At 43.7% G+C, this 17,887-nt stretch overlaps 1 protein-coding gene across 1 annotated transcript in view; it reads right to left on the bottom strand.

The window, feature by feature from the left end:
* The window catches only part of si (sucrase-isomaltase (alpha-glucosidase)), a 106,833-nt gene extending 91,298 nt beyond the window's left edge, over positions 1-15,535 (bottom strand). The window contains 6 exon segments of the mRNA XM_042296571.1: positions 3,326-3,477; positions 3,861-3,970; positions 4,274-4,394; positions 4,677-4,762; positions 5,576-5,699; positions 15,393-15,535. Coding sequence (XP_042152505.1) covers positions 3,326-3,477; positions 3,861-3,970; positions 4,274-4,394; positions 4,677-4,762; positions 5,576-5,699 — 593 coding nt within the window. The 5' untranslated portion in view covers positions 15,393-15,535.
* Between the last annotated feature and the right edge of the window lie 2,352 nt (positions 15,536-17,887).

Genomic DNA, 17,887 nt, shown 5'->3' with positions numbered 1-17,887 from the left:
GTGGAGTGAAAGGTGAATTAATTTACATGTCACTCAGTGCTGTTTACCAGCAGCAATAACAGTAGTGGTTTAACCCTTTAATCTGTGGGGTTAGCTAACTAGCTATATTAGCTGCTATGCTACCTGTTTGACGAGATAAACATGGTGCTAAGACATCAGATAGGAGCTAATAACCAGCGTAGCTAAGCAACCATTAGCTGGTTATCATTTTTAACATTTTCGTCAACGAGCCGTCTGACATCTGACTTACAATGTTAACTATTTCACCACTGTGATGATCTGACCAGCCGCAATCGTATTCGTAAATTGAAGTTGATAGTCGGATTAGACGATTGTCGTTATGGGGAAAGAAGGAACTGTTTTAAAAAGCCTAAATAAAGGTTGGCAATAGGTTTATTAACTATCTGATAATTTTCCTGCATATGGACCAAGGAAGCTGTAGATCAGCACGCGTCAAACTATGGGCATATTTGAGTCATTCAGACAAAACAGCATCGTCGTTTCATTTGCTTTCCTACCCCCACTCTCCTTTTTAGATATTTTGCACATTGATGGCTTGGTAGCAAATGTTATCGCCATTGAGCTAGTTCTCCCTACACCCAGCAATAACATCTGCTAGATATGTGTATGTGACCAATCAAATTTGATTTAAACAGCAGCATGTAATATGAGCAATGAGGAGAGATGTGAGGATGTGAAAGGGATTTTTACCATTCAAATAGCATGTTTTCCCATTATGTTGTTATGTAGTTAGATTGGTAAGTCAAATGTATTGTTTGATTTAAAATAGATATATTAATGCATACATGGCTGTTTGAGACATTTTCATTATATTGAATATAGTCCCGAAAGAAATCTATCTTATATTGTAATATATATTATAATATTGACCCCCAAAAATTGGTCTAAAAATATTGACCCCCAAAAATCTGCTCTAAAACAAGCACTTGGTAGTGCTTTAGTTTTAACAGGAGTCATTATCATGGTTTTAACAGAAGTCAGTATCGTAGTTTTAACAGGAGTCATTATCATGGTCTTAACAGACGTCATTATCATGGTTTTAACAGAAGTCAGTATCATGGTTTTAACAGGAGTCATTATCATGGTTTTAACAGAAGTCAGTATCATAGTTTTAACAGGAGTCATTATCATGGTCTTAACAGACGTCATTATCATGGTTTTAACAGAAGTCAGTATCATGGTTTTAACAGGAGTCATTATCATGGTCTTAACAGAAGTCAGTATCATAGTTTTAACAGGAGTCATTATCATGGTCTTAACAGACGTCATTATCATGGTTTTAACAGAAGTCAGTATCATGGTTTTAACAGGAGTCATTATCAGAGTTTTAACAGAAGTCATTATCATGGTTTTAACAGAAGTCAGTATCATAGTTTTAACAGGAGTCATTATCATGGTTTTAACAGAAGTCATTATCATAGTTTTAACAGGAGTCATTATCATGGTTTTAACAGGAGTCATTATCATAGTTTTAACAGGAGTCATTATCATGGTTTTAACAGAAGTCAGTATCATAGTTTTAACAGGAGTCATTATCAGAGTTTTAACAGAAGTCATTATCATGGTTTTAACAGGAGTCATTATCATAGTTTTAACAGGAGTCATTATCATGGTTTTAACAGAAGTCAGTATCATAGTTTTAACAGGAGTCATTATCATGGTTTTAACAGAAGTCATTATCATAGTTTTAACAGGAGTCATTATCATGGTTTTAACAGAAGTCAGTATCATAGTTTTAACAGGAGTCATTATCATGGTTTTAACAGAAGTCAGTATCATAGTTTTAACAGGAGTCATTATCATGGTCTTAACAGACGTCATTATCATGGTTTTAACAGAAGTCAGTATCATGGTTTTAACAGGAGTCATTATCATGGTTTTAACAGAAGTCAGTATCATAGTTTTAACAGGAGTCATTATCATGGTCTTAACAGACGTCATTATCATGGTTTTAACAGAAGTCAGTATCATGGTTTTAACAGGAGTCATTATCAGAGTTTTAACAGAAGTCATTATCATGGTTTTAACAGAAGTCAGTATCATAGTTTTAACAGGAGTCATTATCATGGTTTTAACAGAAGTCAGTATCATAGTTTTAACAGGAGTCATTATCATGGTTTTAACAGAAGTCATTATCATAGTTTTAACAGGAGTCATTATCATGGTTTTAACAGAAGTCAGTATCATAGTTTTAACAGGAGTCATTATCATAGTTTTAACAGAAGTCATTATCATGGTTTTAACAGGAGTCATTATCATAGTTTTAACAGGAGTCATTATCATGGTTTTAACAGAAGTCAGTATCATAGTTTTAACAGGAGTCATTATCATGGTTTTAACAGAAGTCAGTATCATAGTTTTAACAGGAGTCATTATCATGGTTTTAACAGAAGTCAGTATCATAGTTTTAACAGGAGTCATTATCAGAGTTTTAACAGAAGTCATTATCATGGTTTTAACAGAAGTCAGTATCATAGTTTTAACAGGAGTTATTATCATGGTCTTAACAGACGTCATTATCATAGTTTTAACGGGTCATAATCATGGTTTTAACAGGAGTCATTATCATGGTCTTAACAGAAGTCATTATCATAGTTTTAACGGGTCATAATCATGGTTTTAACAGGAGTCATTATCATGGTCTTAACAAAAGTCATTATCAAGGTTTTAACGGGTCATAATCATGGTTTTAACAGAAGTCATTATCATGGTTTTAACAGGGGCATGTAGCCTAGTGGGCGGCAGGTAGCCTAGTGGTTAGAGTGTTGGGCCAGGAACCGAAAAGTTTATAGATCAAATTCCAGAGGTGACAAGGTAAAAATCTGTATGCCTAGGTAAATAAAGGGTAAATAAATAACAGGGGTCATAATCGTGGTTTTACAGTGAGTCTGCATAAAGGTTCATTTGATGGGTTGGAGATGTAATCAGTAGGCATGATGACTGTGATGTCACACAGACCGACTGAGCATGCTCAGAGTGACACAGACGTAACCACACGGTCACCAAGGGAGACTGACATGGAACACAGAAAACAAACGTGTCGTGCATGTGTGTGCATGCGCGTGTACGTGCGAGCGTGTACGTGCGAGCGTGTACGTCTTTGGCGTTCTGACAGAATAATACATATTAATGAAGCGACTGCGTGGTCCACAGCACCTCTATGAGGATCAACTGTGAGGTGTTGTAACCAGACGTACAGGCTTGAGAGCATTAGTACCCAGGTTGGACTGTAACAGAAATACTGATGGATTTGACAGAGACTTTTTGAGACTGACAGAAAGACACAATTTAGAAAGAAACTCACAGGACTTTCTTGGTGGCCGCCCTGCGTACTTGGAAGCCGAAGGGGTTGTGTGTGAGCTCTACCTCGTAGTTAAAGGAACCAGAGGGATGTGTGGCAGGGGGCTTGATGTGCTCATGGGGAACCTCAAATCGCTGCTTATGGGCATCTGAGATCTGGAGACAAAACACAGGGACGGGGGTCAGGAGGACATGTGTTTTGAGCCAAAACACGGGGACAGGGGTCACGAGGACATGTGTTTAGAGACAAAACACGGGGACAGGGGTCAGGAGGACATGTGTTTAGAGACAAAACACGGGGACAGGGGTCAGGAGGACATGTGTTTTGAGACAAAACACGGTGACAGGGGTCACGAGGACATGTGTTTAGAGACAAAACACGGGGACAGGGGTCAGGAGGACGTGTGTTTTGAGACAAAACACAGGGACAGGGGTCACGAGGACATGTGTTTAGAGACAAAACACGGGGACAGGGGTCACGAGGACATGTGTTTTGGTGTGGATTACAAGTGACAGTGTGTGTGTGTGTGTGTTTGTACCTTGAATCTCAGTCGGTTCACTGTCTGCAAGTCAGCATGGAAAGCCAGCTCCTCTATGTCTTCACCAAATAGAGAGGGGGCAACCTTCCTTTTCAGAAGGGCCGACAAGCCTCCAATCACAAGCGCAAAGGTATTGAAAGAAAAAAAGTTAAAAGCAGAAGACGGCAAATTCAAAAGCAATTTCTAGTACAGGGCATGATATGTTCTGAGTTATTTTCTCATCTGAGCAAAGACGGTTCCCTGAGGCTCAGGACTGACGGTGAATGAAGTAGTGATACCATGTCTATCATGTTCCGCAATATGCTGTACATTTTATATGTACATGAAATCATGCCTTAGGGGGAGCGAGAGAAGGGTTGAAAATAAGAGATATGGAAAGAGGGTGGATGGGGGGGGGTGGAGGTAGAACTCACTGTAGATGTTGGGTCTCTCCTCGCGCACCACCGAGTAGCCGTGATTGGTGGAGAAGAAGCACCATGGAGTGTTTCTCTCATCCAATGGACTCCAACAACAGCCTCGCTGCAGACACCCCAGCTAGTGAAGGAAAGGAATCATCATCATCATCAGCATGTATAATGCTATGTATGGCTACGGTCCTCCTTGATAGCTACTGGGAATGCAGGTTTTTACTCCAACCAAGTTGTAACGTGCTAGATAAGAGTTTGAAGTAAAACCTGCAGGAGGGTAGCTCTCCAGGAGGAGGGTTCGGTACTCCTGATATCTACGTCCTGTTTAGTAATGATGGGAAAGTAAATCCTTTAGGAATGATGAGACGTGTAGAGGACCCAGGTCACCCAGGTCTCCATGGAAACATACCTTAGATGCACCGGCGTCAGGGAAACAGTCGACTCTCTCCCCCAGTGGAATAACGGGACATTCTGGAATCACGGTGCCTGTGGTCTCTGTCAGAGCATACAGGGAATATGTTTCTACTGACCAAACACTGACCCAACTACCAATCACAAATCATCACTGATAAGCATCTGCCAATTTCAGCTTAGGCTGGAATTCATGAGTTCACTTGACATTGAGTAAATTAAATGTTTACATATTTTTTTGTGAGGAGTAGGAATAATTACACAAATGATGTTACTAATGTCTCTGCCCTTTGAGTGACTGTCTGGGGCATGAAGTCATGATGACCAAGCAGAGAGGATGAGTGGAAGCAGACTGGGGCATGACGTTGACCAAGCAGAGAGGATGAGTGGAAGCAGACTGGGGCATGACGCTGACCAAGCAGAGAGGATGAGTGGAAGCAGACAGGGGCATGACGTTGACCAAGCAGAGAGGATGAGTTTAATCAGACTGGGGCAAGACGTTGACCAAGCAGAGAGGATGAGTTTAAGCAGACTGGGGCATGGTTCTGTCTCATCCCTAATATACAAACCAAAACCATGAGCAGTGACCGGAAAAGAGAGAGAGAGAGACAGGAAGGGAGAGAGAGCGAGAGAGAGTGTTGGTGTGTGTGTGTGTTTGTGTGGTTGGCATTGTCTTCCCTCTAGAAAGTTGTTTGTTATTTGGAGTGACAGCTGTCATAATATCTGTATTATGCCCCCAAAACAAGCCTTACTGTCCTCAGCCCTGTCCCCTTTCTCTGTTGTGTGTGTGCGTGTGTGTGTGTGTGTGTATGTGTATGTGTATGTGTATGTGTGTGTGTGTGTGTGTGTGTGTGTGTGTGTGTGTGTGTGTGTGCGTGTGTGTGTGTGTGTTCTCACCGTCTTTGATAACTGCAGGTTCCCCAGTAGCCATTAGAGCAACTAAAGCAACTGCCACTGTTGTCACCAGCAGGAATAGGACTGTCAGAGTCACCTCCAACCCTGAAAACTTCCGAATCCCCATCTAACACAGGCACACAGGAAGACACAGTAAAGAAATATACATTCGCCAAACAAAATATACATTCTGTGTGTCACCGGTAATCACCTCTGATGAACACAAGTCAGTTCTATCATGTTGTCAACAAGGCCTTATTGCAGATCATCTGTAGTTCAGTTAGTAGACTAGAGCATGGCTCTTGCAATGCCAATGTTCAAATCCCGGGACCGCCTATACATAAAAAATGTATGTACGTATGACTGTAAGCCACGTTGGGATAAAATAATCTGCTAAATGGAATTTATTATTATAATGTATATTATTTATTAGCTATGTTATGGACAATAGCTACTGCTGCCAAGGAAAAGGACCTGAGGACACTAGAGGACACTACTGCTGTTCTAGGAAAAGGACCTGAGGACACCGCAGGACAGCACTGCTGTCAAGGAAAAGGACCTGAGGACACTAGAGGACACTACTGCTGTTCTAGGAAAAGGACCTGAGGACACTACTGCTGTTCTAGGAAAAGGACCTGAGGACATCACTGCTGTCAAGGAAAAGGACCTGAGGACACTAGAGGACACTACTGCTGTTCTAGGAAAAGGGCCTGAGGACACCACAGGACACTACTGCTGTAATAGGAAAAGGGCCTGAGGACACCACAGGACACTACTGCTGTTCTAGGAAAAGGACCTGAGGACACTAGAGGACAATACTGCTGTTCTAGTAAAAGGACCTGAGGACACCACAGGACAGCACTGCTGTTCTAGGAAAAGGACCTGAGGACACTAGAGGACAATACTGCTGTTCTAGGAAAAGGGCCTGAGGACACCACAGGACACTACTGCTGTTCTAGGAAAAGGACCTGAGGACACTAGAGGACAATACTGCTGTTCTAGTAAAAGGACCTGAGGACACTAGAGGACAATACTGCTGTTCTAGGAAAAGGACCTGAGGACACTAGAGGACAATACTGCTGTTCTAGGAAAAGGGCCTGAGGACACTACTGCTGTTCTAGGAAAAGGACCTGAGGACACTAGAGGACACTACTGCTGTTCTAGGAAAAGGACCTGAGGACACTAGAGGACACTACTGCTGTTCTAGGAAAAGGACCTGAGGACACTAGAGGACACTACTGCTGTTCTAGGAAAAGGACCTGAGGACACTAGAGGACACTACTGCTGTTCTAGGAAAAGGACCTGAGGACACTACTGCTGTTCTAGGAAAAGGACCTGAGGACATCACTGCTGTCAAGGAAAAGGACCTGAGGACACTAGAGGACACTACTGCTGTTCTAGGAAAAGGGCCTGAGGACACATGTCAGTCTCCTTCATTGGGGACAACCACATTTCACTCTGTATCATCCCCGGCTCAATCAGCTTGTTTCTCACTAACAGCAGACATGACAAATGGACTGGAGAGAGAAAGTCAGGCAGTGGGATAGGAAGAAGGCAAGGTGGAGTGTGTGTGTGTGTGTGTGTGTGTGTGTGTGTGTGTGTGTGTGTGTGTGTGTGTGTGTTAGAGAGAGTACTCAATACTGAGTGGTTCAGTGTTCCTAGTGCTTACCAGAGCAGCACCAGCCATTATAAACAGACCCATCATATCTCCCTAGCCATTATAAACAGACCCATCATATCTCCCTAGCCATTAGGCTCCAGTCCCAGTACTGGTGAAGGCACAGGCAAGGTGAGTCTGTGTGTGTGTTTCTGTGTGTGTGTGTGTGTGTGTGTGTGTGCGCGCGCGTGCGTGCGCGTGTGTGTGTGTGCGCCTGGTTATGTGTGTGTGTGTGTGTGTGTGTGTGTGTGTGTGTGTGTGTGTGTGCGCCTGTTTATGTGTGTGTGTGTGTGTGTGTGTATATGAGGCGCATGGCCAGCTTGTTTAATGTGGTGTGAAGGACACGCATACAGACCGCCGAGGAACGTTTTTGTGTCACCATTTGCCCGCAATCAATTAACACACCACAAATCACCACTAAAAAACACAGTCATATATTACGTGACACAGCAGCACACACAGTGGACATGGTCTGTCAGACTCAAACACACACAGTGGACATGGTCTGTCAGACTCAAACACACACAGTGGACATGGTCTGTCAGACTCAAACACACACAGTGGACATGGTCTGTCAGACTCAAACACACACAGTGGACATGGTCTGTCAGACTCAAACACACACAGTGGACATGGTCTGTCAGACTCAAACACACACAGTGGACATGGTCTGTCAGACTCAAACACACACAGTGGACATGGTCTGTCAGACTCAAACACACACAGTGGACATGGTCTGTCAGACACAAACACACACAGTGGACATGGTCTGTCAGACACAAACACACAGTGGACATGGCCTGTCAGACTCAAACACACAGTGGACATGGTCTGTCAGACTCAAACACACACAGTGGACATGGTCTGTCAGACACAAACACACAGTGGACATGGTCTGTCAGACTCAAACACACACAGTGGACATGGTCTGTCAGACACAAACACACAGTGGACATGGCCTGTCAGACTCAAACACACAGTGGACATGGTCTGTCAGACTCAAACACACAGTGGACATGGCCTGTCAGACTCAAACACACAGTGGACATGGTCTGTCAGACTCAAACACACACAGTGGACATGGTCTGTCAGACACAAACACACACAGTGGACATGGTCTGTCAGACTCAAACACACACAGTGGACATGGTCTGTCAGACTCAAACACACACAGTGGACATGGTCTGTCAGACTCAAACACACACAGTGGACATGGTCTGTCAGACACAAACACACACAGTGGACATGGTCTGTCAGACACAAAAACACACAGTGGACATGGTCTGTCAGACACAAACACACAGTGGACATGGTCTGTCAGACTCAAACACACACATAGCGGACATAGGCTGTCAGACACAAAAACACACAGCGGACATGGTCTGTCAGACTCAAACACACACAGTGGACATGGTCTGTCAGACACAAACACACAGTGGACATGGTCTGTTCAGACTCAAACACACAGTGGACATGGTCTGTTCAGACTCAAACACACTGTCACCAACTGCTCCATATGAACTTTAAACATGTTCCAAAATCATTTGCATTGTCAAACATATGATAAGGACCTTTGACCTCTTGTTGATGTCGAAATAGCAGTTCTACTTGAGCTCCACAAGGACCCTTCAGAAACCATCTATACTATCATTAACAGACAGGGTCAAAGTCTCAGCTCTGTAACCAACAGGACCCTTCAAGACACCATCTATACTATCATTAACATTACAGGGTCAAAGTCTCAGCTCTGTAACCAACAGGACCCTTCAAGACACCATCTGTCACGTAGAGTAGGCCAGATGGCTAAACTGGATAACCTAACCTCTATAAAAATAAAAAGATGGCGGAACCGCAAAAGTTCTTCTGTGCAAAGGTGTTTATTTACAAGTGATTCCGGAACAGAAAATAACAGTACTGCCATCAACATCTACCTTATGGGACAGCTTAACAACAATGCTGCCCCATCCACAGCTCAATCCAAAAGATCCCCCTTAGAGACTGGAGAGAGGCTCCTTTTGTAGGGCTAGCCCCTCCCCTCAGAACAATTAACCCTAATTAATTAATCAATTAACAATACAAACCTACATTTTCCATGAACTAAACATACTAAAGGATATACATTGCAACACGGTTTTAAACAATATCACAACATAACATTTACAACATTACATCATTACTGACAATATCTTTCAATATGCCCATATGCATTAATGAGCCATTTGGGACAGGCACTATAAAGCCAACCCAATTCCCTTAGCTCGGGTCCTTTTCCAGCATACCCAGAAGCTACAGAGATGGAGAGAGAGGAACAGAACAAACAAACAATGTGCTCATCCACAACATTGATAAGTATAATAATTATTGTATCTCTCAAATATGAACATTGACAAGTGTGAAATGCATGCACCAAGACAGAAGTTAAATTGTGTGTCGACCCACATTGTTAACTTATGGTATAATGGCGCAGGGAGGAGTGATGAATATGTATGTGCGTTAAAGAACCAAATGCTGCCCGCGGCCAGTGACGGACTTCTACGTCACACCATCTATACTATCATTAACATTACAGGGTCAAAGTCTCAGCTCTGTAACCAACAGGACCCTTCAAGACACCATCTATACTATCATTAACATACAGGGTCAAAGTCTCAGCTCTGTAACCAACAGGACCCTTCAGACAACATCTTGTGGCAGCTTCAGGTATGCTCAAGGAGGGTGGCGAGGTTCTGCTCACCTGAGATAGAATATAAGCTGTAGACCATACTATTTACCAAGAGAGTTTTCATCTATATTTTTCGTTGCTGTCTATTTTCGGCCACAAATCGAAGCTGACACTAAGACCTCACTCAACCAATAGGAAACATGCTCATCCAGAGATGTTCCTGCTGGCCAGTGATATTAATGCTGAGAAACTGAAATCTGTCTACTTCCATTTCTACCAGCATAACACGTGTGCAACTAGAGGTGAAAAACACATAGAAAAGCATCATCTCAGGGACTCCTGAGTGGCGCAGCGGTCTAAGGCACTGCATCGCAGTGCTTGAGGCGTCACTACAGAACCGGATTCGATTCCAAGTGTCTTGACTGACATTTTCAACCTCTCCCTGACCCAGTTTGTAATACCCATGTTTCAATCAGACCACCATACTCCCTGTGCCCAAGAGTAACCTGTCTCAATGACTGTCGCCCGTCGCACTCACATCTGTAGCCATGAAATACTTTGAAAGGCTGGTCATGGCTAACATCAACACCGTCATCCTAGACACCCTGGACCCATTCCAATGCGCATACCGCGCCAACAGATCCACAGATGACAAAGGAGCTGATGGTGGACTACAGGGCTATCGACAGGGCTGTTGTTGAGCGGGTCGAGAGCTTCAAGTTCCTCTATGTCCGCATCACTAATGATCTGTCAATGATCCAACCACACCAACACAATCGTGCATAGGTCACCACAATTTATCTTCACCCTCGGGAGGTTGAAAATATCAAAGCTACGCCATTGAAAGCAACTTGACTAGCTGCATCCTCATTTGGCATGGCAACTGCTTGGCCTTCGACCGTAAGGCACATCACTGCGGCCCAGCTCCCTGCCATCCTGGATCTCTACATCAGGCGGTGTAAGAGTGAGGCCCTAAAAATTGTCAAAGACTCCAGCCACCCAAGTCATAGACTGTTCTCTCTGCAACTGCACGGCAAGCGTTACTGAAGTTTGGAACCAACAGGACCCTGAACAGGGTCTACCCGCAAGCCATAAGACGGATCAATAGTTTGGACCAACAGGACCCTGAACAGGGTCTACCCGCAAGCCATAAGACGGATCAATAGTTTGGAACAAACAGGACCCTGAACAGGGTCTACCAGCAAGCCATAAGACGGATCAATAGTTTGGACCAACAGGACCCTGAACAGGGTCTACCAGCAAGCCATAAGACTGATCAATAGTTTGGACCAACAGGACCCTGAACAGGGTCTACCCGCAAGCCATAAGACGGATCAATAGTTTGGAACAAACAGGACCCTGAACAGGGTCTACCAGCAAGCCATAAGACGGATCAATAGTTTGGACCAACAGGACCCTGAACAGGGTCTACCAGCAAGCCATAAGACTGATCAATAGTTTGGACCAACAGGACCCTGAACAGGGTCTACCAGCAAGCCATAAGACTGATCAATAGTTTGGACCAATAGGACCCTGAACAGGGTCTACCAGCAAGCCATAAGACTGATCAATAGTTCGGACCAACAGGACCCTGAACAGGGTCTACCAGCAAGCCATCAGACGAATTAATAGTTTGGACCAACAGGACCCTGAATAGGGTCTACCAGCAAGCCATAAGACTGATCAATAGTTTGGACCAACAGGACCCTGAACAGGGTCTACCAGCAAGCCATAAGACTGATCAATAGTTTGGACCAACAGGACCCTGAACAGGGTCTACCAGCAAGCCATAAGACTGATCAATAGTTTGGACCAACAGGACCCTGAACAGGGTCTACCAGCAAGCCATAAGACTGATCAATAGTTTGGACCAACAGGAGCCTGAACAGGGTCTACCAGCAAGCCATAAGACTGATCAATAGTTTGGACCAACAGGACCCTGAACAGGGTCTACCAGCAAGCCATAAGACTGATCAATAGTTTGGACCAACAGGACCCTGAATAGGGTCTACCAGCAAGCCATAAGACTGATCAATAGTTTGGACCAACAGGACCCTGAACAGGGTCTACCAGCAAGCCATAAGACTGATCAATAGTTTGGACCAACAGGACCCTGAACAGGGTCTACCAGCAAGCCATAAGACTGATCAATAGTTTGGACCAACAGGACCCTGTACAGGGTCTACCAGCAAGCCATAAGACTGATCAATAGTTTGGACCAACAGGACCCTGTACAGGGTCTACCAGCAAGCCATCAGACTGATCAATAGTGTGGACCAACAGGACCCTGAACAGGGTCTACCAGCAAGCCATACGACTGATCAATAGTTTGGACCAACAGGACCCTGAATAGGGTCTACCAGCAAGCCATATGACTGATCAATAGTTTGGAACCAACAGGACCCTGAATAGGGTCTACCAGCAAGCCATATGACTGATCAATAGTTTGGAACCAACAGGACCCTGAATAGGGTCTACCAGCAAGCCATAAGACTGATCAATAGTTTGGACCAACAGGACCCTGAACAGGGTCTACCAGCAAGCCATAAGACTGATCAATAGTTTGCACCAACAGGACCCTGAACAGGGTCTACCAGCAAGCCATAAGACGGATCAATAGTTTGGACCAACAGGACCCTGAACAGAGTCTACCAGCAAGCCATAAGACGGATCAATAGTTTGGACCAACAGGACCCTGAACAGGGTCTACCAGCAAGCCATACGACTGATCAATAGTTTGGACCAACAGGACCCTGAACAGGGTCTACCAGCAAGCCATAAGACTGATCAATAGTTTGGACCAACAGGACCCTGAACAGGGTCTACCAGCAAGCCATAAGACTGATCAATAGTTTAAACCAACAGGACCCTGAACAGGGTCTACCAGCAAGCCATAAGACGGATCAATAGTTTGGACCAACAGGACCCTGAACAGAGTCTACCAGCAAGCCATAAGACGGATCAATAGTTTGGACCAACAGGACCCTGAACAGGGTCTACCAGCAAGCCATACGACTGATCAATAGTTTGGACCAACAGGACCCTGAACAGGGTCTACCAGCAAGCCATAAGACTGATCAATAGTTTGGACCAACAGGACCCTGAACAGGGTCTACCAGCAAGCCATAAGACGGATCTATAGTTTGGACCAACAGGACCCTGAACAGGGTCTACCAGCAAGCCATATGACAGATCAATAGTTTGGAAGCAACAGGACCCTGAACAGGGTCTACCAGCAAGCCATAAGACAGATCAATAGTTTGGACCAACAGGACCCTGAACAGGGTCTACCAGCAAGCCATACGACTGATCAATAGTTTGGACCAACAGGACCCTGAATAGGGTCTACCAGCAAGCCATATGACTGATCAATAGTTTGGAACCAACAGGACCCTGAATAGGGTCTACCAGCAAGCCATATGACTGATCAATAGTTTGGAACCAACAGGACCCTGAATAGGGTCTACCAGCAAGTCATAAGACTGATCAATAGTTTGGACCAACAGGACCCTGAACAGGGTCTACCAGCAGGCCATAAGACTGATCAATAGTTTGCACCAACAGGACCCTGAACAGGGTCTACCAGCAAGCCATAAGACGGATCAATAGTTTGGACCAACAGGACCCTGAACAGGGTCTACCAGCAAGCCATACGACTGATCAATAGTTTGGACCAACAGGACCCTGAACAGGGTCTACCAGCAAGCCATAAGACTGATCAATAGTTTGGACCAACAGGACCCTGAACTGGGTCTACCAGCAAGCCATAAGACAGATCAATAGTTTGGACCAACAGGACCCTGAACAGGGTCTACCAGCAAGCCATATGACAGATCAATAGTTTGGAACCAACAGGACCCTGTACAGGGTCTACCAGCAAGCCATAAGACTGATCAATAGTTTGGACCAACAGGACCCTGAACAGGGTCTACCAGCAAGCCATAAGACTGATCAATAGTTTGGACCAACAGGACCCTGAACAGGGTCTACCAGCAAGCCATAAGACTGATCAATAGTTTGGACCAACAGGACCCTGAACAGGGTCTACCAGCAAGCCATAAGACAGATCAATAGTTTGGACCAACAGGACCCTGAACAGGGTCTACCAGCAAGCCATAAGACGGATCAATAGTTTGGACCAACAGGACCCTGAACAGGGTCTACCAGCAAGCCATAAGACGGATCAATAGTTTGAACCAACAGGACCCTGAACAGGGTCTACCAGCAAGCCATAAGACTGATCAATAGTTTGGACCAACAGGACCCTGAACAGGGTCTACCAGCAAGCCATAAGACAGATTAATAGTTATTAAAATAGTTACCTGCTTTTTTCCTTCACTTTTTCGACTCATCACATGCTGCTGCTACTGTTTACTATCTGCCAGTTTATTCCCAGTTTTATGTACATAACTACCTCAATTACCTCATAAACCTGCACATAGACTCCGTACACAGAGTATATAGCCAAGTTATCGTTATTCATTGTGTATCTATTATTATGTGTTTAACTTGTCTATTATTTCTCTATTTTCTTTCTCTGTGCTTTGTTGGGAATGGCCCATAAGTAATCATTTCCCTGTTAGTCCACACTTTCCCTTTATGAAACGTGACAAATAACATTTGACTTTAAGGATTTGACTTGATACTATTTGTATTTTGTATTTATTATGGATCCCCATTAGCTGCTGCCAAGGCACTATCATTAACAAACAGGGTCAAATTCTCACCTCTATAACTAACACGATCTAAAGTTTGGATTTAATCTATATTACAGAAGTAAAAACAATGTTTGAGTGTTCGTGGAGAGTGCTTATATGGGAAATACTGTGTCAGCTCAATCGGGAAAATACATTCCAATTTTAATGTAGGTCTTCCGCAATACAGATTGAATCCAGCCCTAAAATGGCTAGGGCTGCATGACAAGGACAAACTAGATTGTAGAAGTTTCATGAAATAGAGCATGATTAACACTGAACTTCTTTAGTTACAAATGAACACATTTGTATTTCACAACATAGGTTTTCTAGCTGACAATTGTGCAACAGGTAGACGTTTATTCTCTTGACGCTTGATGAAAGAGAATCGAGGACTTCAGACTAATGCATGTCTAACACTCCCTGTAATTACCTCATTTCGCTATCCATGATGGTAATTTATCTGTTTTACCTAATAGTTATTCTTTCTCTATGCATTGTCTACAGGCATCCCTCTCGCCGGCTTTATCCCCTTTACGCAATAAACTACACACAGTGTATCTCTTTTGCGATGACGCAGAATGATTAGCTTTTGAACAACTTTTTGTATCCTGCCTGAGGTCTGCTTTAAACGATCACAGATAAGGTAGGCCAGCAACAGTTGAAGCTAGGTCGCACAGTACCTTCAGCCGGCAACTGTTTGTGTCATACTCAAATAAAATGTAGTTCTAAACACACGATAATATAGTATAGTTATGAATACCCGATCTGAGACTATGTTCCCCAGTGAGTTAGAAGTTGTCTCACCTCACACTGCTTCTTGCCTTACTACTCCGTCGCGCCGTGCTCTGTCTCATCCACGTTATATCATACCACTCTGCAATTAGGTCCTACCGACCATATAACACTGCCTGTATATGTGTTGGTGTGTGAACATGTAAATCAATACTCTGTATGTATTTATATCTGTGTGTAAGCGATAGCAAGAAAGAGAGATAGTATGTGTGTGTGTGTCTGCGTGCGTGTGCGTGTGTGTGCGTGTGTGTGTGTGTGCGTGTGTGTGTGTTTTACAACTTCACTGTACCCACTCAGCAACTATAAAAGGTGATAACCATCACAACCAAAAAAGCTCAACCAAGACAATGTGTTACCTGTCTTCCTTATATTGCTGTGTTTATGGAGGTGTGTGTGTGTTTATGGAAGTGTGTGTGTGTTTATGGAGGTGTGTGCATGCATGTGTGTGTGCACGTCCGTGTGTATGTTGTAATGATTTACGTTGAAACACTCCTCCTTTGGTTTAGACGAACTGTGACTCAGCTTTTTCAGTACCAGTCAAAGTTTTAGAAAATCATACTCATTCAATGGTTTTTCTTTATTTTTTACTATTTTCTTCATTGTAGAATAATAGTGAAGACATCAAAACTATGAAATAACACGTATGGAACCATGCATATGAATCATATGGAACCATGCATATGAATCATATGGAACCATGCATATGAATCATATGGAACCATGCAAATGAATCATATGGAACCATGCATATGAATCATATGGAACCATGCATATGAATCATATGGAACCATGCAAAAAAAGTGTTAAAGAAATCAAAATATTTTTGATATTTGAGATTCTTCAATGTAGCCACCCTATGCCTTGATGGCAGCTTTGCACACTCTTGGCATTCTCTCAACCAGCTTCATGAGGTACTCACCTGGAATGCATTTCTTCTTAAAAGTGAATTTGTGACCCAGGGTTTTATTTATTTTATTTATTTTTTATTTTTTTTATCTAGGGTGTCCGGTATGGTGGAGATGATATGCTCCTTGACTAGTCTCTCAAAGCCAGAAGTGAGTGCTACGGGGCGATAGTAGCTTAACTCAGTTACCTTAGCTTTCTTGGGAACAGCCCTCTTGAAGCATGTGGGGACAGCAGACTGGGATAGGGAGGGATTGAATATGTGCGTAAACACACCAGCCAGCTGGTCTGTGCATGCTCTGAGGACGCGGCTAGGGACGCCATCTGGGCCAGCAGCCTTGTGAGGGTTAACACATTAAAATGCTTTACTCACGTTGGCCATGGTGAAGAGCCCGCAGGTTTTGGTAGCGGGCCAAATCACTGGCACTGTACTGTCCTCAAAGTGAGCTAAGAAGTTGTTTAATTAACTTGTCTGGGATCAAGACATCGGTGTCTGCGAAGGGGCTGGTTTTCTTTTTGTAATCCGTGATTGACTGTAGACCCTGCCACATATGTCTAGTGTTTGAGCCATTAAATTGCGACTCTACTTTGTCTCTATACTGACGATTAGCTTGTTTGATTGCCTTGCGGAGGGAATAGCTACACTGTTTGTATTCGGTCATGATTCCAGTCGCCTTGCCATGATTAAAAGCAGTGGTTCGCGCTTTCAGTTTTGCGTGAATGCTGCCATCAACCCACAGTTCCTGGTTGGGGAAGGTTTTAATAGTCAGCGTGGATACGACATCACCGATGCACCTGCTAATAAACTCGCTCATCGAGTCAACGTTAACATCACTGTTGTTGTCTGAGGCTATCTGGAACATATCCCAGTCCACGTGATCGAAGCAATCTTGAAGCGTGGAATCCGATTGGTCGGACCAGCGTTGAACAGACTTGAGCACGGGCCTTTCATGTTTTAGTGTCTGTCTATAGGCTGGGAGCAAAAAAAAATGGAGTCGTGGTCAGATTTGCTTTGTATGCATCGCGGAAGTTAGGGTAGCAATGATCCAGAATGATACCAGCTCGAGTTGCGCATTCGATATGCTGATAAAATTTAGGGAGCCATGTTTTCAGATTAGCTTTGTTAAAATCCCCAGCTACAATATATGCAGCATCAGGATATATGGTTTCCATTTTACATAGAGTCCAGTGAAGTTATTTTAGGGCCGTTGAGGTATCTGCTTGGGGAGGGGGTATATACAGCTGTGATTATAATCAAAGAGAATTCTTTTGGTAGATGATGCGGTCAGCATTTGAATGAAAGGAATTCTAGGTCAGGTGAACAAAAGGACTTGAGTTTCTGTATGTTGTTATGATCACACCACGACTCGTTAATCATAAGGCATAAACCCCCGCCATTCTTCTTACCAGAGAGATGTTTGTTTCTGTCGGCAAGATGCGTGAAGAAACCGGGTGGCTGTACCAACTCTGATAACATATCCTGAGTGGGCCAGGTTTCCGTGAAACAGAGAATGTTACAATCTCTGATGTCTCTCTGGAAGGCAACCCTTACTCAGATTTCATCTCACTTGTTGTCAAGAGACATGACGTTGGCGATTAGTATA

This window comes from Oncorhynchus tshawytscha, linkage group LG14, assembly GCF_018296145.1.
Source record: "Oncorhynchus tshawytscha isolate Ot180627B linkage group LG14, Otsh_v2.0, whole genome shotgun sequence".
In the NCBI taxonomy this organism is placed as follows: Eukaryota; Metazoa; Chordata; class Actinopteri; order Salmoniformes; family Salmonidae; genus Oncorhynchus; species Oncorhynchus tshawytscha.
Note: the sequence above shows the minus strand (reverse complement) of the source record. Positions and strands in the feature narration are given on the sequence as shown.